Here is a 19,539-nt window from a genome sequence, read left to right as displayed (position 1 = left end):
TCTTCCCTTTGAAGATTGGCATCTTTACAGGACCCAAATGACAAAAATGCACCAAGAGTCTAAAAAATTGTCTCTTGAAAACAAAAGTTAGCATGTTGAGCTGTGTTGGTGGGCAAAGGCACTGGCTGAAAATGCCTGAGGACTTGTATTGTATCCCCAGGATCCATGTGACAGGAGGGAAGAACCAACTCCTGAATGCTGACCTCTGACCTCTGCATGCTCAGTGTGGCACCCACACAAATAAATACATTTATTTTAAAAAAGAAATTAAATTAAAAAAAATAAGCCAGTCCTGAATAAACTGCATTGAAAAAAAAAAAAATAAGCCAGGCCAAGTGGCACGTGCCTGTAATCCCAGCACTTGGGGAGGCAGAGGCAGGCAGATCTCTGTGAGTTTGAGGGCAGCCTGGTCTACAAAGGGAGTTCAGGACAGCCAGGACTACACAGAGAAACCCTGCCTTGAAAACCAAAAACAACAAACCAACCAACCAACCAACCAACCAACAAACAAAAACCCCAAACCCCAAATGAACAAAAACTAAAAACAACAAAACAAAACAAAAAAATCTCCTCAAACTTTGGCAGAAAGAAAAAGAAAGGGAAGCCATATGGGGGAATCTCAGTGCCCTTGTTTTACATGACCTGGTTATACAGAGCACACTGAGGCTCCCATAGCAAACTCTTAGAGCTAATAGTGACCACAGCACAGTCAGCATGCAAAAGCTGGTTACCTTTTCATGTCCTAACTATCCTCCCATCTATCTAAATTGAACATACATTGTTTACAATGAGGCAAGTGAAACTAAAGGTATAAACAATGGTAAAGCGTGTGTTAAAATTTAAAATGTGTAGCTGGGCGGTGGCAATGGGGTGCTGCTGCTGATTGGCAGTGCTGACAGAGGGTGTCAGTGAGGAGAGACACCTAGATCAAGGAGGCAGAATAAAAAGTCCAGAGAGAGGCTTATAGAGGGGCCTTTCCTACAACTGGTGCTGGACCAGTTACAGGCACAAGATAAAATGACTAGTTTTGACCCAAACTTCATACCTTTCTCAAAACATAAACTTATGGACTTACATATAAAATGTAAGATAATGCACAGGAGAAGCTCTTTGGGTCTAGGTTCGAGTGCAGAGTTCTTAGGTTTGACGCCAGAAGCTGACCTAGACGAGGGCTAATTAGTTGATTGGATCTCCCCAGAATGAAAAGAGTGCTCTCCTTCATTATTAAAAGCTTATTAAAAGGCTGCAGAGACACAAGCCACAGCCCTAACAAATGGACCCCATCTAGGATACGCAAGGGACTTCCGGACCTGCCAGGAGACAGCCCATGAGGAAATGACATAGGAAACAGTTCATAGATACCCATGTGTCTAGACACACGGAAATATGTTCAACACCATTAGTTGTCAAGGAAATGTAAATTTTAACCACAATACAATGTCACTCTACATGTATCAGAACAGTTTTAATAAAAAGAAGTTAAGAACTTGTGTGTCCCTGGGTGGGAATATAAAACAGAACAGCAGCTTTGGAAAGGACTTGGGTAGGCTTTCAGAAACTAACGATCCACTAAAGACATCACTGGGTTCTTGGGCCTTCATCCTGGAGGAATGGAAATTCATCTTCACAGGAACCCTGTAACTACCAATTCACAGTGGCTTTAGTCATAATGTCCAAAAAGTAAAAACAAACAAACCAACAGGCCCAAAGATTCAGCTCAGTGTTAAATCACCTGCCCAGCGTGTGCCTAGGGTTTGATAGAAATAGCACAGTAAATAATTATATTAGAGATCAAACAAGGGTTTGCTCTATAACACAGTAAAAACTTAATTACATTAAAGACGCCATCCCCAAAGCCCAGCACAGAGGCAACCTGGCTGGGTCAGAGGACTGCAGTGAAAACACCAAACCAAACCAAAAAACCCAAACAGTTTTGAGGTGCAGGCTGTCAGATTCATTTACAGAACACAGCAAACTGCAAACATGGAGAACAGATTAGCAGCTGTGGGGCATAAGGAAACTGAGGCACAGTCCTGGGTCTCGATCCTGGGTGTGGCTATGTGAGTGTACATATATGAGAAAACTGCAGAGACTCCTGCATAAGGCCAGGGAAGCCGGAGTGTACCCTGAGAGCTGCACACACACCTATTTCCTGTGCTGAGGGGGATGTGGTAAAGTGTTGGTGGGACTAAAATAATCAGGACGTTTGGGTGTGTGGTGGTTCTCTGTGGTGTGTGTGCTTGTGTGCGCCCTGAGGCAGGGTTGCCCAGTGTCCTGCTCTATTACTTTCTGCCTTATTCCCCTGAAACGGAGTTTGAATCCGGTAACACCAGGAACCGTTCTGTGGCTGCCCACCACAGCACTGGCATTACGGGCACACATGGCCCCAGCTAGTTTTTTTACATGGGTGTTGGGGAACTAATCTAAGCATTAGAACTCAGGTCTTTAGGTCCCCATAGAGAATGCCCTTAGTCACTAAGCCATCTTCCAGGGTGCTAAAAAGGTGCTTTTTAATCACTTCTTGTGAATCTAAACTTATCTTAAAATAGAAAATTAAGGAAAGAGACAACATAAAAGCTTGTTTTTCACACATGCAAAGATGGAAGTAACATACCTTGCCAGACCTAGCCATAACACGGAAAGTTCTCTTCTAGGAGAAGGACACTGGGGATCAAACAGGTATGAAACAGGCCAGCTCTGGGAATGGTGCAACACAGGAAAATGCAAAATACTTCTACTTTCCTATGGAAATCTCTGTAGGGTATAATTTCCTCTTTAAGCAAATATGTGCAGCTTGTTGCAGGGCCTGCCGTGTGGAGAGCAGCAAGGTGCTGAGCAACAAAAACACAAGAGCTAGGTGTGAGGAAGAGGACACGCAGAAATGAAGATCCTATATTTTGACATGAGGCACACAGTACAGCCTCCAGCCCAGGTAAGGCTAGTGCATGCTAATGTAACAGAGGAGGGCTAAATGGTGAACTAGCAAAGGAGCAAATATGGAGCCATGAAAACACTGTTGTGGTTTGAATGTGAAAGGTCCCTAACAGGCTCCAGTGTTTGAACACTTCAGCTCCAGCTCAGGGCACCTTTGATGAAGGCTGGAGAAGCCTTGGGAGGTGGAATCTTGCTGGAGGAAATAGGTCACTGTGGGTGGGCTTTGGGCTTTCTTAGTCTGGCCCCACTTCCTGCCCACCCTCTGCTTCCTGATCTACTGATTTGTGATGAACTAAGGAGTCAGAGCTGCACACCCAGCAACCATGCCTGCTGCACGCCTTCCTGTCACACACTATACGCTCTTGGACTGCAGGATGAAACAGACCTTTCTGAAGTTGCCTCTTCTCAGGAATTTGATCACAGCAACAGTAGGAATGACTAAGACAGAAACCCAAAAGAGTGGAAAAGAAAGGGTGACAGACAAATAGAAAACAAGACTATATAAGTAAATCTAATGACATGAATAATTATATTAAGTATAGTAGTTTAAACCACGCCGCTGCAGAGGCAGAGAAAATGAAATTGTATTAAAAAAGCAAGAAGACCAATCTATAAGCCCATAAAAATAAGAAGATGTGAAAGGGTTAAAAGTTCAATCATGAATAAATCAATGTACACCATGTTACAGTAGTCAAGATGGCCCATAGCAGGACAGTTTCACAGCAGAGTGTTTCCAGGGACAGGGAGCAAAGGTGTCACTTGACTAGGAGCTCCTTTCAAGTCTAAACAACCTAACTAGCAAAATAATAGGGGTTCAAAATACATGACACAGGTTCCAGGAGAAATAAGAAAACTCGTATTAGGAAGGTAAGCAGGCACCTTTTAACAAGCAGGTGGAGTGTGGGTCAGGAGCCAGAAGACTTGGGCAGCATTATCAAGCAGCTTTAGCTCACTGGATTTCTAGAATGTTCCACTCAACTACACTCAACAGACTTTTTAATCTTGTCAAGTGTTGAGAAGTATACCATGATATCACATGTGCTGCACTATAAAACAAGCCTCAAATGACGTTGCATAATCTGATTAATCTATACTTTCAACAGGTTAAAGGGGCCACTGTGAAATTAGGAAGGACTTTGGATCTCATGAAATGAAAGTGTATTTGATAAACAGTGGAGAAGGGAGGCTTGGGAGACCACGTTACTGTAAACCTGTTGCCTAAGTCTCAGGCCTGTGACCTCAGCCCCTATCTTTAGAAAGCACATGTTCTAGCTTCCTACTTGCTGCTGTGATAACACAGACCAAGGGACACTTAGGGCAGGAAGGGCCTATTTCAGTGAACCAGTTACAGTTCACCCTTGAGGGAAGCCAGGGTGGGGACTCGGAGCAGGCTCCCTTGGGACCTGGGACCACCTGCTAGGTGATGGCGCTGACGTTCCCACGGAACTACCTGATCTTGTGAGTCCCCCCATTGAGACCCTCTTCTCAAATGATCCTGGGACAAGCTAAACCAACAGCCACAGATATCAAGAACTGTAGGTAATGAAAATGAAGAAAGGAAAGTGAGAGCCTGAGAACAAACGATGGAAACCAGCGTTCATGGATGAGGCTGGAAGTTGCTTTGCACAGTGTTTCACATCTTGGTGAGTGAGTGCAAAGCCCGAACAAGCACAGCCAACAAATAAAGAGTGGAGACAGATTAACTGCCAGAAGCAGGTAATGAGAGTACAGGCCCTACTTCCCAAACGATTCCTTCCTCGAACAAAGGAAGCCTTGGGATTTGATTGGAGGTGTCCATACATGTTCATGTGGGGGAGCAGCCTTAAATATTAGGTTTAAGGGTGTAGTTCAAGAAAGAAAGGAGGGTGGGCAGAAATAGTTGGGAGTGTGCTAGGCTTCTTTTCCTTAAAAGATACTCTGGGTGCACTAATATGTGAGTTTTCCCATAAGAGCATTGCCTCCCTTAGCTTTCTTTAAAACGTCCCCAAAACTTAACCTGTAGCCAGATGGGTCAGAGGGAAACAAAAGAAACTCAAATGGCCAAGGTCACCGGTGAAGGAGAGGTCACTGCTGTGGATTCTCTTAGGGCACTTTATGCCAATAAAGTTTCCAACTTAGATGAGATGGGCAGATGCCCAGAAAGTACCAAAGTTATAAACTAAGGGTTGAGGACATATCACACTGCATCGACAAGTGTGAGGACATGAAGTCAAATCTACAGAAACCATGTAAAAGGCCAGGCACGTCCTTCATAGTGATTCTTCCTATGGTTGATCAGTTCCTCATCACATCTCTCTGCTCCTTGACACTCTGCTCTCACAAGGCCATCTGACAAAGATCATTGCTATTCTCCTGCAGCCCCCTTGTCCCAGAGGATACAGCCTGCCCCTTGTCATAGCACACAGAGCTCTGCAAGTCCCCAGACTGCTACCTCTCTGCCCACACTCAACACACACCTCAACAGTTAATAGCCTCACAGGACAACCCTTATTCTATAGAGGGCAGAGCTTGGCAGGGCCAGCTGGTCCCTGCTGGTCTGTGTCTACTAGGGAGTTCCAAGTCTGGGCAGGAAACCTCACACTTGCTCACTAGCCCAGACTTTTATCCTTTCTCTTCTGGCTTTCTTGGCTGCTGTCAGCTGACCCCCAGCAGTGTTCACCTCCATATGGCCTCCTTTATGGTCCAAATCGTTCAGAACACAATGGCTGGTTCCCAGGGAGAGCATCCTTCATGACCATGGGATGGGGCTGTCCTGCCCCCCCTGAGTCTGGTCTGGGTGTCTTGTCTACAGCACTTCTTCAACAGGTAGCACCAAGCTGACCCATGCTGAGGGAGAGGTCAGGGGTTTCAGGGGATAAGATTTGCCACTGTGGGGCTTCTTTCAGCTCTTCCTTCCCCCGCTAAGCCCTCTGCCCCTACGGATGCAGCCTTACCACTGACTCCATTTGTCTGCATGAGGAAGCTGAAGTTTGGAAGACTTTCCTCAAATATCACTAGTTAGATCTTTGCTCACAGCATTGAATAATGGCATACAAGCATGGGTGAAAGAAAGCCAGATCCCAGAGTCCACAGAGGGCTTGTGCACACAGCTGCCCATGCTCAGGCTTCAGTGTCCATAGCGGGCTGTGGATGCAGCCATCCACACTGAGGCTCCAGTGCCCACAGAGGGTCTGTGGTTTCAGCCACTCACACCCTGGCCCCTACGCCCAAACAGGGCTTATGGATGCAGCTGTCTCTATCTAGTCCCCACAGTCTACATAAGGACTGCAATTTATACTTTGTACAGGACCATGCCAGAGACAAAACTGGGGGTCTGGAGCCATTTGGTAGCCCTGGTCCCCAGGGAGTTCAGAGCTCCACCGCTACCTCTGAAGGCAAATGGCTAGGAAGGAAGGGAGACTCTTGGTAGCTAAATAGCCCCATAACCAGTGATCGTAGGGCCATGATTCTCCTTCTCTCTGGCCAGTGATGACAAAGCTGGATTAGTGTGGTGGCCCCTATCCGTGATGGGCAGTGTGAGTGTAAGGCATTCTGGGAATCTGTGGTGGACAGAGACTCCAGACACTCTGCAAACTGACTAAACCAGTGGACAATGGGTGGTGTGGGAGGGCGGGAGGGATGGGCTGATAGGGAACCAGGCAACCATCGTCCTTTCCAATAACCCAGGTCAGCCTCAGATAGATCCTGACCTGTGTCATCCTTCTTTTTAGATGGAAGAAAGTCTTCTGGGAGCAATCCCCTCCAGCCCTTGCACTGTCAAACAGAGGGTCCAAGTGTCGTGTCTGAAAGCCTGTTGGTGACAGAGCCTTGAGAAGGTGAGAGTGCTTTTTGACAACGCTACCTAGAAACAGAGAGTGTTCTGCGCCTCACCAGGAGAGTGTAAGGACCAGGGCTGCTCCTTTTGCCATATCCACAATGACTGGCATTTGAGGACATTTTCACTCCAGGCTTGCTCCTCCCAGCTCTGGAAGCCTTTACTATGGCTTTTTTTTCCTCCACTGTGTTAGTTTGTGTATGAAGTGAAAGGAATGTCACCAGGGGCTCAGCTGGCACCATAGGAATGACTCACATAGCTCTTGTGGTCCCAGCTTCCCGGCAGAAACTTAAACGGGCCAGCTCTGGTAAGAGCCGCCACAGGCAGGCTAAGGGTCTGCTTTCAGCTTCCGTCTAAGCAAACGTTCAGTCATCTTTGACCTAACTTAATTTCTTTTTTGGCATAGAGAGTTATAAATATGATGGGCTTCACATGTGTAATTCCAAATTAGGTTAGTGAGCCGGGTCTGTGTCGGGGGCAGATAATTTAAGCAGCTCTGTAAGCTTGCGCTCAGTTGCCATATGACAAGGGTCTCCACTCTTCAGCGTCCCGCAGAGCTGAGAGTACCTGTGCATGGGCATTCACAACACCAGCAGTGCTCACAGAGGCCAGAGGTGAGCAGCTGTCAGCATCTGCCCCAGGGGGTGGCTGGTAATGGGCCTACACAATACAGCATTGCGTGCGTGGGTCTGTGGTGGTGGATGCAGCACTGACAGGCCCTGCCTTGTAGCTGCACCACAGAGATGGGCAGGAGACAGTGGCCAGGTTCACAGGACACTGTGGTAGAAGCCCATTTATGTCAACCGTCCCAAGCCAGAAGATCTACTGAGGACAGAGCTAAGTGTCTGAATCTAGGGTCACAGGAACAAGCATGCTTTGGGGGTACTGAAGACATTTTGGGACTGGACACATGGGCCACACATCCTGTGAACACATAGACACACGCCACAGTGTTTCACACTAAAAACAAACAAACAAAAGTTATCTGAAGTTCTTGTCTTGTAAGCATGGGGACCTGGATTTAATCTCTAGAACCCATATTTAATAAAAACAAACAAACAAAAAACCCAGGCATGTTAATATGTAGCTGAAAGCCCAGCCCTGGGTGGGTAGGGATAGGAAGATGCCCCCCCATGACTTCCTGACCATACAGTCTAATATACTTGGCAAGCTCCAAGCCAGTAAGAGACCCTGTCTCAAAAGAACAAGGTGGATGGCTCCCTGGTTCCTGAAGAACCAGAACACAAGGTTATCATCTGACCTCTACAATCGTGCCTGTGCATTCACACACACAAGCACACACGCACACAAGCTGATGAAAGAGTTCTCTACGTCTGCCTCAGCTTCCTCCCTACAGCTCTCCTATTAGATATTCCCACACACAGTTTATGCCCTCTATGGAGAAGAAATTCTTCAAACAGCTTATTAGCACTGAAAAGAGACCCTGCTCACACCCATATCTGCTCATCCACAGTATAGATGCAGAGGCAAACAGGTTGGGAGCTTTGCTCATGGGTGAAGTCGGAGACTTCAGGCTGGTCTTGTCCATCAACAGGGACCGATTATCTGCACTGCCAATAAACCTTGGCTACCCAGGTTGGGAGACTCCAGGGCAAATAACTGGACTTTTGCTCAGTCTGCACTTGATCATGAGGACCAGTTTTGTATTTTGTCTTCACCCCAAACTCTCAGGTCAGAAATGAAGCAGGTGTGAGGTTATTCTGTGTTGCTGCTTCTCTTTCTCATATTCAACAAGTCTGAGGAAATCTACTTCTCCTTATGGCTGCTGTGTGGTTCTGGTCACTGAGGATAGACTCTATGGGAAGCCAGTATCCATCGGCAGAGCAGGAAGTGCTCCAGAGGACACAGCAGTCCCAGCGAAGCTGAGGCCTCTCCTGGCTCCCTCATACCCTGAGAATGGCAGCTCTGCTCTGGGAGGCATGAGGGCCACACACATCTGCCGTGGCTGCTTCCTGCTGACCTGCACGACCTCCTTTCTACAAGTGAATCTAGAGATTGTCCAACATTTCCTCGTTGATCAAAACCAACCTAGAAGGTTCAAAAACTAATAGTGTTACATAAACCCAACCACCTGGGCAGAATCCACCCATAGTTTTGTAAATTTGTGTGTATTTGGAGAGATATGAAATTTTACTGTTGGCACTGGGGGGATGGGAAAGTACAAAGCACATGCCGGCGAGGGCAGCTCCCAGCACCACTTATGTTGCACAAAGTCACCGTCCTCAAGGCCCGGCTGGGCCAGCCCAGTACAGCGAGAGAACAGGTAGCCTCAGAGTTCTGCAGACACACAGTCTGCTGCTTTCCTTAGACCCGCTATCAGACCAAAGATTCTGGATATAACAAACAGTCCATCTCCTCCTCCTCCCACATCATCCTCTGTCCCTTTTGGAGTTATTCTCCTTGGACAGGCCCTGTGAGCTTGTGGCAAAGCTTACTTCAGATGACCTCCAGGCAGCACCCTGAGGAGGTGGACACATACGCATCACTTTAGGAAAGGGAAGCTTCTCTAGTACTCTAAGTCAATTTGGAAACCTCTCAGCAAAGGACGCAAGGCACGAAGTCCTGGGGACAGAATATTGTTTTGGAGACACTTAAGGTCAGCAATACTATGGCAGGCCCATCTCTCCTTAGTCTGTATCTTTCACCAGAGCTTAAAGAGGGGTGTGTGTGGAAGAAAAGAATAGTAAGTGGAGGAGCGAGAGCTACAAAGCATTGGCCACGCCAGCTGAAGCACACACTCTCTTGCTAAAGCACAGGAGAGCATGTGTGTGCTCAGAGCCTCACCCAGAATCTCTCCAAGTGAAAGTATTTTGGCGTAAGCAACTTCCTTCCCCACCTAGACGGGATGAGCATTTTTGAAGTGCTCTGTTTACAGTTCCTGAGAACAACACCAAATATCCACTCATTCCTCTCAGGATGGGCAAGACATACTTCTTCCTGTGTTTAGATGACACGGAAACAGCCAGATCCATGTTGTAAAGCACTTGTACAGATCTCCACATTCACGGGCAACAGAGAAGAAAAGCAGAGTGACCCACAATCACTCTCACACAGATTGTCCAGCAAAAAAAAAAGAAAAAAGAAAAAAATACTGCTTTATTGGATCCATTTTCTAACTACAAAGACAGCCAACACAAATATCAAACGCTTGCTTTCATATGACAGTCTATTAAGAATGGTTCATGCATGATGCTAATTAACACAGGATACATACTAGAGGCAGGCAGAACGCAGCCCGCCGGCAGCCAGGAGGGAGCTGTGTGTGGACAAGGCGGCGCGCGTCAGCTCTTCACAGTCGTGTGAAAACGTTCAATATGGCTTTCAGACATTTGTGTCTTTCTGTGAGTCGGGGAAAGGTAAGACACCATCGCACAGAGGAACATTTCAAAGATGCATCTTCCTGTGAGAGGGCTTTTCCCCCACCTGGTCATGACTCTATGACCAGCTTAGCTCTTCCACCCACAGGTGCAGTTCAGGCCTGTTCCATAAGGGGGCATTAACTCCTAAGGCACAATCATTAAACATGTTTTAATTAAACCATGCTTTTTGGTTATAGGAAAAATAGGTCACTGCTAGTAACTTTAACAAGCAGCTAATTACACAAAGCCAAAACCAGCCTATCTGTTACCAGTAACTAATCTGAAAACACACTATCCACAGACTGCATATAGAGACATTGTTTTTTGTTTTTGTTTTTTTTTGTTTTTTGTTTTTGTTTTTGGTAATTGTTTTCTTAGATGAAGCAGAGAGCTATAAGGCTTCTGTGAAATAATAGTCTTATAATTGAACAAATAGATTACACTCCTTTTTAAATGGTTATTTACAACCACTTTCAGATTTTGCCATTTGGTAGCCTATGGGCATTTGAGCACAGCTCTGCTTCAGCCTAAAGTGCTCAAGTAACTGCATGAGATAAGAAGATGCCACCTGCCTGTGCAGGGGTGACAGACCCTGACGGAAGGGGCTGGAAAGTCGGGTCTGGACTCTGAGCTGCATTCTCAAGGTGGACACTGGTTATTGCTAGCATGGAAGCCCCCGCTGGGCACGGACTGGTCATTACCACCTCCGTTCTTGAATATCTATACATAAATATATGCCTATATGTACATGCATGCAAACACAAGCGCTGTCCTGTATAAGGCAGGTTTTGTTCTGTCCAGGACCCTGTCTCGTGCTGTGCGATTTCCTTGCGCTATGTTCGGAGCCAGATTAAGAGCAAAAATCCCAGCATGCTATTATTAACAAACCTATGGTTTTAGTCACACAGAGGAGGGAGCTGATTATGAAAGAGCGGAGATGACAGATTGGAAGACCTCTGATACACACTGGATAAGGCAGGCGAATTGGGTGGGACAGCCAGAAAAGTTGGAAATGAGTAGGAAGCCATAGCTTGCCAGAATCCTATCAATTAATACAAAGGATAAAGCGTCCTAATGAAGTGTTTATAGAAAGCTTTGGCTCCTACAAATACTCTCATGGTAGAAAATTCAATGCTTGCTTCCAGATGCCCTGGTGTGGTGGTCAGACTAAATAAGGCACTTCCAGTGTTTTAATCCAGTAGGCAGGAGGGTCAGGCTTGGGGACAGTCTGCCACACGGGCCCTTCTTTCATGGGCCAGCGTCTGCCCCGGCCTCACTGGTCAGCCCTTCTCTTTCCTTGAGATGGTGTTTCTTTCTGAAGATGCAGCAGGCTCCTCTTCTGCTCCTGCATCCTCGTTAGAGAGCTACTTCTTCAGACATAAGCTCCTAGTGTTCAGTAAGTTGGGATTTCTGAGTGGTACCAGATGTGGGTCCATATTTCATCAAAGTCTCGATTGCTGAAGCCCAGTTGTCTGCACTGAGCCAATTCCCCATGCTTCTGCCAGCTCCAACGTGCTGAATTAGGAGTGGGGGTTCGTGCTGGAGAGGTCGTTGCGTATGATTTCATTTACTGCAAGAAAATGAGAGGAGAGAGTATTAGGGAAATGGTGCCTTACTGCCAGCCTCCAAGTTAATCGCAGGGAATGCCAATAACCACATTTCTAATGGGTTATATTGAGTCTGTGATGCTTAGATGCTCCAGAACACCATCTTCAGGGCAGTAGTCAACACCAGGATGTTCCCCAAGTATGTAAAACAAAACATCCACACACTGTAACATCTCCTGGAATGTGCTCAGTGGCTGAGACGGAAGGTGGTAGGTCCTACTATGGCCATGGACCTCCCTTTGTTTGGGGCACTTCACTTGTTTTTCTGAAGGGGGTCAAGTCACAGTGGCCCCCACAAACCAGCGATGGTCACTATCAGTGTGTGATTTTTGGCAGATGGACAGGAAATGAGAGAAGCTAGGGAAGGCCAAACAGCACAACATTGCTCCCTCTCCACCCTGCCTCTCTCTGACCAGCCACCTGATCCACACTGAGATAGGAAATGTCACTGGGTGGCTGTCACCACATCCCATTTTTCTAACAGAGTTTGAAGGCAGGGCACCCACGCTGACGTCACGGAACCGCCTGGGCTTCCCTTCCCCATGGGCTGGAGCACCCGCCCGCACCTAGATAAGCCCCTGGAGCTCACTCCTGGAGGCCCCAGCCTGTCTGAGGACGCTTCCTGGAGCCATCAGGGGGTGTGCGTTTCATCACCACTCCCTTCCCTAAACTGCCTTTCAACACCCCTTCCTCAGCAATAGTTTTAAGAATAACAATAATAATGTGCAACTGGGGGAACCAGGAATTGTGTCATGAGAACTGATAGCAGAAGGAAGAAGCCTGGCGGCAAACAGAGCTCAGGCTCCCCCGAAAGGGAAGAGACCTCCCTGCCTCAGGGCCACTGACGCTCCAGGGCACCCCTGCCTAGGGGGCATTTGCTGTTTCTGGGGCAGTTCCCTGCAGAGTCCCACTTTCAAATGAAGAGGAACCATGGTTGCTTCCTGGTCAGCTCCTTTGGGGTGGGTAGGGCCACTTCACCCCTCTATGGAGATCCAGGATTGGTCTTTGACCACAGCACCCAGCACACTGTGGAGAGGGCTCGGCCTTTAGTGTGGAAAATACCAGAAGGTAGGCACGCTCCCTCTGGCCTGTGACTTCACAGCCACTAATGAGGAATAACAGGCCCAGGTGCTCACAGGCTGGTCTGGGACCAGCAATCAGGACTCAACTTGTCCCTGGAGTGCGCCCTGGGAGCTCCTTAGCTACCAGCATTTTCCATGATACCAGGGTGTGGGTGTGGGGTGCTGCACGGCTCTGAGACGCATTTAGGCAGCAGGGACCCCAGGAGGACCAAGGGCCTTCCAAGCCGCAGTCACGTGACCCCCTCTGGATCTCTCCTGAGTCCTCATGGCTGTCCTCATGGCTCTTTTCACTGCTCGCTTGCCAACCTCCTCAGCTGAACCTCATGTTTGGCTCCCCGGCATAAGGCAGGGATACGCTGGCATAAGAGGCATTTCATTGCTCTTCTGCCTTCTCTTGTGCAGCCCTCGTGAAAGGCAACTGTCTGATTTCCACCATTCTTCATCAGTGTCTCGTCAAAGAACAGTTGACAGAGAAAGACCTTCTTTAGGGCTTTCGTTTTGCTTTGGTGGAGAGAGGCCTGCCTGGAACTGGGGGTTCTTGGGGCCAAGTTAGAAGGGCTTAGACACCTCCTTGAAGCACAGGGCTATGTGCCAAGGGGTTCCGCGTGAAGGCGGAGACGAGTCACAGCAGCCTCCACAGTGCCACACCCATCTCTGTTCCGGGGACTGACGCTGGGTCTGACTGCCAGGGTATCCCCATTTGTCTTGCCCTGTCCCTAAGCCTTGAGTGCATTAGGGCTCTGGGTGCTCACTGGCCAGACGGGGTTCTCAGGAAGGGACGGAGTTAGGGCGCTCTCACCTGGGGCCCTGGGCTGGTGACCGTGTCTGAGCGGCAGGTGGGCGTGTGGGGCTGGGAAAGATATCTGTAGAGTATGAAATGCCAAGACTAGGAGATGAGAAACCGGGCAGAGGCAAAAGTGACTTCACGGGCTCCAGACACGTTTTTACCGGACTCTATACAAGTAGCGAGACTCCACTCAAGGGTACTACACTGAGAACCAGCATTTTATTGCTCATTCACATCGTAGGACAGCTTGAACAACAGACCAGTCTTCCCACTGGCAGTGTTTAATGGTGAAAAGAAGTTTCACAAACAGTAATGGTGAGAGGAGAAGGAATGAGGAATAATGCTGAGGAGAACAAGGGAAGCCCAAGGTACAGGCATGGGAAACAAGGGATCCGGGGAGTAATGATGATAGGGCGAGCAAGGGAGGGACGAGGGGTAACAACGAAGCATGGGAGAGGCTGGGGGCAAGACTCAGTGAGCAAGAGTATTTGCTACTCAAGTGTGAAGACCTGGGTTCAAATCCCCAGTAACTATGTTAAAAAGTCAGGTGTGGCTGCACACCTGTAAGCGAGCACTATGGGGTACAGGGTCAGGAGGAACATGGGGGCTTGCTGGCTGCCAGCCACCGTCAGGTTCAATGGGACCCAAGGTGATGTAATGGGATACCCAAACCTTCTTCTAGCCTCCCTGCATGCCATAGGCATGCCACCCACACATATGTGTACCTCTCTCTCTCTCTTTCTCTCTCTCTCTCTCTCTCTCTCTCACACACACACACACACACAAAGGGAGAGATAGAACCGAGGAGTAATGTTGGTGTTGATAGAAGGCAGGTCTGAGAAATGCTGATATGGAGGAGCTCTGAGGTGTGATGTAAGACAATTTAAGAGAGAAGCCTGAGGCAGTGGGAGGGAAGTTTGAGGAGTAACCATGTGGCCTAAGGTAGAGTGATGTGGTAACAATGTCACAAAAAGATGCTCTGAAGAGCAATTGTGATATACAGGAGTTCTGAGGGATAAGGGTGATGGGATGGCTCACAGACAGTAAGCAAAGCAGCTGAGAATCTTCTAGTTACTCCTGGGCCTGACAAGACCACAAAAATGCTTAAAGGGTAAAAGAGGAAGAAACATGAGCTGTGGGCTTCCCCTTGCGGCCCACTGGGGCACCTGAACCTCAAGGGGAGAGCCCTCCTGAGAGATGGGAAATTACTCAGTGGTCGGCAGCTATGCGGGTCCCCAGCTGGAGGCAGCAGTAGGCCACCGAATGTCTACTCTGCCTTCTCCATCTTGTTCGGGGCTATCACTGAGTTCTTAGGAGGGCCTGTTCCTGAGCACCTGCTGTGTGGGTTCAGGTGGCTGAGAAGCTTTCCTGCCCCGATGCCTGTGGCTAGAAGTACATCCCACTGTTTCCTGAGCTCACAACGTCCAGTCCAGTTAGGATCATGAAATTCCAAATTCATGGCCGTCCTCCAATGTCATTTCTTCCCCAAAGCTGCCCATGGGATGGAGTGGGGCAGGCAGCAACTGATGGACATAAAAGATGGACACCAGCTTTCCAATGGCATTCCAGACAACTGTCCAAACTGCTGGGGTAGGTAGTACTACAATCATGATACGCCACACACCCGTTTATAAAACAGAGGGGAGTTTTTCTACAGACATGTCTGTGATACGGCCTGCAAAGTCACCTGTACTTCCCTTTCATAGCTGGGTAAGGGACACACCTGAGGTAGTGTACTTTACAGATGGCTGACCAACAATTTGAAACCCCCCCCCCCAGCCCCATTCTTTTCCTGATACCACTTTCTCTTCCATGAGGTCATCACTCTGGGTCCCTGTCAGCCCACGTTTCCCTGGCTCTGCTGGTTCCTCTGGGGTGGCTTTCTCTCTCATACAGCTGTGGCAATGACACCCACGAGTTCCCACCGTGTCTTCTCTCCACTGATAATTTCCATCTTCTTATTCAGCTTTTCCACTGACACGAAAGCTTCTCTTTATAGAGGTGTTTTGAACTACAGGTGACATGTGACCCTTACGACTTGCCTGAAAGAGGAACCTCTGCTCACTTAGTCAGATGTCCCTTAACAGGATGTGGCAAACTGTTAGACCACAGTTCAATTTAATAAGTAAGAAGGGGTTTTTTCCCTTATATTTCATTTTCTCTAAAATGCTCCTAAGGTGGAAACTATTGCTTTTTCTCTCTCTCTCAACTATGTGTGTGGCACTTTGAATTGATACGATAACCTGGGATGTGCCCACAGGCTTCGTGTGTCCCTGCCAGTCACATCTACACACCCACACTCACACCCACCCTGGTGTGCATGCTTGGAATTGAGTGAACTAGAAAGTCAGCAAATTTCTTCAAGTATGAAGACTAAAGAGTTCAAAGTGCAGGCATAGCCTTCCACCTGTGCTCACGATACCTGTACCTCTTAATAAGGTTCTTCCTAACTCTGCACAGAGGCTTCTTGGCTAGGCATCCACAAGCTGAGCAAATCACCAGCAAGGCAGAAAGTCCTCCCCAATGAGGCAAGTGCACTTTCACACAGCTGCTGGCTTCCTTTTTGGCGTCTATTCAGAAAACTGGCAGGACTCTCAGGTGCCCAAGAGAGCCAAAGCGTACATCTCTGGTCACTTGTGTGTTTTTGTCTAACCGTGCATAGAACATTTCAAGCCAACGTGTGTTCATGAGCACATATATGCTGCCACCTCCACCTTTACTGCTTTTAGGCAGTCTCCGATGGCTTTTGAATTCTTGGTTTCTAAAATCGACTAAGGGTCTTCAGTCAGACTTTAAGGAACGAACAATTATTTTGCCTACCATTTATGCACCTTTGTGGGGGTCTAGGCTTCTCTCTGTTTTTTTTTGGGGGGGGGGCTTGCAGCAATCAAAGGAGGGAATAAGGCAGATGGTGAACTAGTTCTGCCATGGACAGAGACCACAGAAGGCCAAGTGGGAATTGTTGGCCTTTGTCTCCAGCAGCCAGTGATGATGCTGTGCCTACAGAGCTGGGTCTGGGTCTTCCCCTTCTGCTGCCTGTATTCCCACAGCAAAGTCCACAGGGTTAGACGTGAATCTTAAAAATATACTTCACCAGTGAACTCATGAAAAGCCTAGGTTGGTTGCCCAGGACCTGTTGAGAAAGTGACAGGGAACAAAGGGATCAGGCTTTTGAAGTCCTCTGGCCAGTTCCCTCTTCTAAACTCTCCCTCATGCCATCCCGATCCTCAGTGCTTTAACCTGAAAAGCTCCCCACACAGAGTTCCTATCTCCGAGGCAAGGCTTCTATTTACCATTACTTTCCTTCCCTGCTGCCTGAATCTCTTAAAACGAAACAAAGCATTGCACATCAAGGCACGCCCCATTGTCAGCTCACGATGTCGTCCAAAGAGCTGGGCTGTTGCGTTTGTTTTAGTCATTTCTCCTATCCTGAAGTCTTTTTTAAAAGGTGGGCAGATTGAGGCAAGCAATCAAAGAACCACATAGAGCCTGAGCTGTCACTTGTTTTCCGGGACACTGTGAGAACAAACAGCCCTAGGGTCATATCTCTCTTGCTATGAGGCAGAGAGCCAGTGACTGAATACTCCTGAGATGCTGAGAGTTCAGTTGTTGGGGAACTCTGCTGGCATACTCACTCAGAAACTGCATTCATACTCCTGCAGTGTGGCAGGTTTACGTCTGGTGGATTTTACTCTTGGATGTGAACAGGCTAAGGTGAGGCTTTAAAAGAAGGCTGCACCGTTTCTCAGTGGAAATACCTCTGCTTCTGGCCTCATTTTAAAATATGACAAGTTTCAATCCTTCCCTTTGGGAGCTCAACCCGGCACGCCTCACACACCTTAACAGCAGTCCTGTAAATTAACAGTGAATGTGTCTGAGTGTCTGTGGTAGGACTCTGCAGAGAGTAGCAGTGGTACCCCTTTAAGTTGAAGCAGAAAGTAACTGTCCCAGAGGAAAACCTGGGCTCTGAAGTCCTGCATCACCTAGATGCAGGATGTCCTGTGGTCAGAATAGAGGTTCGAAAGAACCCAGGAAGAAAGTAAAGACTTAAATTCACCATATGCCTCATGAGAAAATACCAGGATATTGTTTGCCGTGAGCACAATCCTATCACACATTTCCCGGAAGCATCCACAGACGAGGTGGGACATCACTCAGACTCGTGAGGGATCTTCTGTGGGAAGGAACCCACCCTGGGTCTGGGAAACCCATGGCTGGAGGTATGGCAGTGAAGGCAGCAGCAGGCCTCTGCCTCTCCCATTGTTTACCCCCTTCAGTCAGCTAATGGAAAAATAAATGGTCCCTGAGTGAAAGTCTCAAATCAGGGGTGATGGCTGCCTGCTTCCAGTAAGAGTACTTCGCCTCTCCCCCCTACTAACTCATCTAATGTCACTGAGCAGCCACCATGTAGGGAATAACCAGCTTAGGAGGCTCATCTGTGTGGCTCCCAGGAGCCTGAGGTTATAATGACCTAGTCTTCGGGCTGGCTAGACCTCAAGTGGTGAGGGAAGGTGGGGACAGGTAGGAAACAGCCCATGGGTGTGCTACTGTCACTCAGAGCTCCCAGACTGTCACAGGAAGACTGGCTGGGGCTCTCGGAGGAAATATAAGAGTTTTCCAGGTTACTACAGGGCGAAGCGATGGTGTTCCTCGGGTGTGACAGTCAAAAGGGCGCTTGTGTTCTCCGGTGAACTTTCTATTCACCGACTGTCAGGAGGAGGAGGAAGAGCCCCGGCCAGCAGCAGACTGGAAGTCACAAGGGCTGAATTGGATGCAAAACAGAGCAGAACCACAGTGCATGGCCAAACCTGTGCGCAGGGCTCAAAATGGCCACCCAAGGGTGGTTCTACAGCCGCCCCATCAGGCAGGGGTACTCTATCCTCCAGATTCCCCACAGTGCCCTGGTTACCAGAGCAAACAACCACGCTGGGTTTTCAGGTCAGCACCAAGGTCAGCTTTGTAAGCCTCTTTCTTGTCAGGTGCAGCCATGAGATCCAGGCAAAATGGGGAAAGGTTTGGCACACCTGAACCCCCTCTGCCTGCCTGACCACCCACATGCCCGCATGGTCTGTTTGTCCCTCTTCCTTGGTGGGACTATCTGAGGATGAGCAGCAACCCAAATATGTTAAGAGACCAGTTGAATGCCACCACACTGGGGAAGGGGCTGCCCTCAGCCTGGGGAATGAGGAACTGGGAGAGACAGGTAAAAATGGTTTTGGTGATATTCAGATGCCTGATTTTCAACCTTAGACACTAGAATTCTGGTTCATCAATTTCAGCCCATGTTTAAAGTTTAGTAAACAAGAAGGGCCGTACTTTTAAAAACAAAACAAAACACCACTGCTGTGGCATCGAAAAGCTCTTCTCTGCTAACATAGTGTTAACTTAGTGACACAAACACCCTGATTTTCCAGCAACAATGATGGCTCCAACAAGGAAAGTAACTGTGCCTCTGGGCTCAGGAATCCATGGCACAAACCCAGGACCCTCAGCACAGGCTGCCTGCAGGCATGAAGGTACCCTTCATTTCTGAAGAGAGGGCTTTCCTGAGAGCTGTGTCTTCATCTTTTCCACAGAAGCAGGAAGGGAAGCAAAGCTTTAAAGATCCTTACAGAGCCCCACACTAGACCATGTGGGGGTCCCAAGGACCTTCCTGTGTGGACACACTGTATAAAAATAAACATAAGTCACAAAAGCAATGGACATTCGCTGACTCCATTTTCTCCTGAGGGACAGAAAAAAAATGCATGTTTCTCCCAGACTTCAAACCGTTGAGAATATTTTTATTTTTAAGAGAAGCCAAAATAACTTTGTAAAGAGTCAAACCAAACAGGAAGGGCATTCTCTTCCATGCGAATGACTAAAAGATAATTACAAAAAGTATTCGTTAACCTTCCCAGAAAGTGCATCTTTAGCTAAAACCTTTAGCTAAAGT

The 19,539-nt window shown here is 48.0% G+C and overlaps 1 protein-coding gene across 4 annotated transcripts in view; it reads right to left on the bottom strand.

The window, feature by feature from the left end:
• Positions 1-9,846: 9,846 nt before the first annotated feature.
• Nfatc1 (nuclear factor of activated T cells 1) overlaps positions 9,847-19,539 on the bottom strand; it is a 105,966-nt gene continuing 96,273 nt past the window's right edge. For all 4 annotated transcript variants that reach the window (XM_021640049.2, XM_021640051.2, XM_060376993.1 and 1 more), the window contains one exon: positions 9,847-11,698. In XM_021640049.2, coding sequence (XP_021495724.1) covers positions 11,649-11,698 — 50 coding nt within the window. In that variant the 3' untranslated portion in view covers positions 9,847-11,648. The remainder of the gene's footprint in view (positions 11,699-19,539) is intronic.

The sequence above is a fragment of the Meriones unguiculatus genome, chromosome 2 (genome assembly GCF_030254825.1).
Source record: "Meriones unguiculatus strain TT.TT164.6M chromosome 2, Bangor_MerUng_6.1, whole genome shotgun sequence".
Taxonomy (NCBI): domain Eukaryota; kingdom Metazoa; phylum Chordata; class Mammalia; order Rodentia; family Muridae; genus Meriones; species Meriones unguiculatus.
The sequence above is the reverse complement of the archived record's forward strand: the minus strand, read 5'-3'. Positions and strand labels throughout refer to the sequence as shown.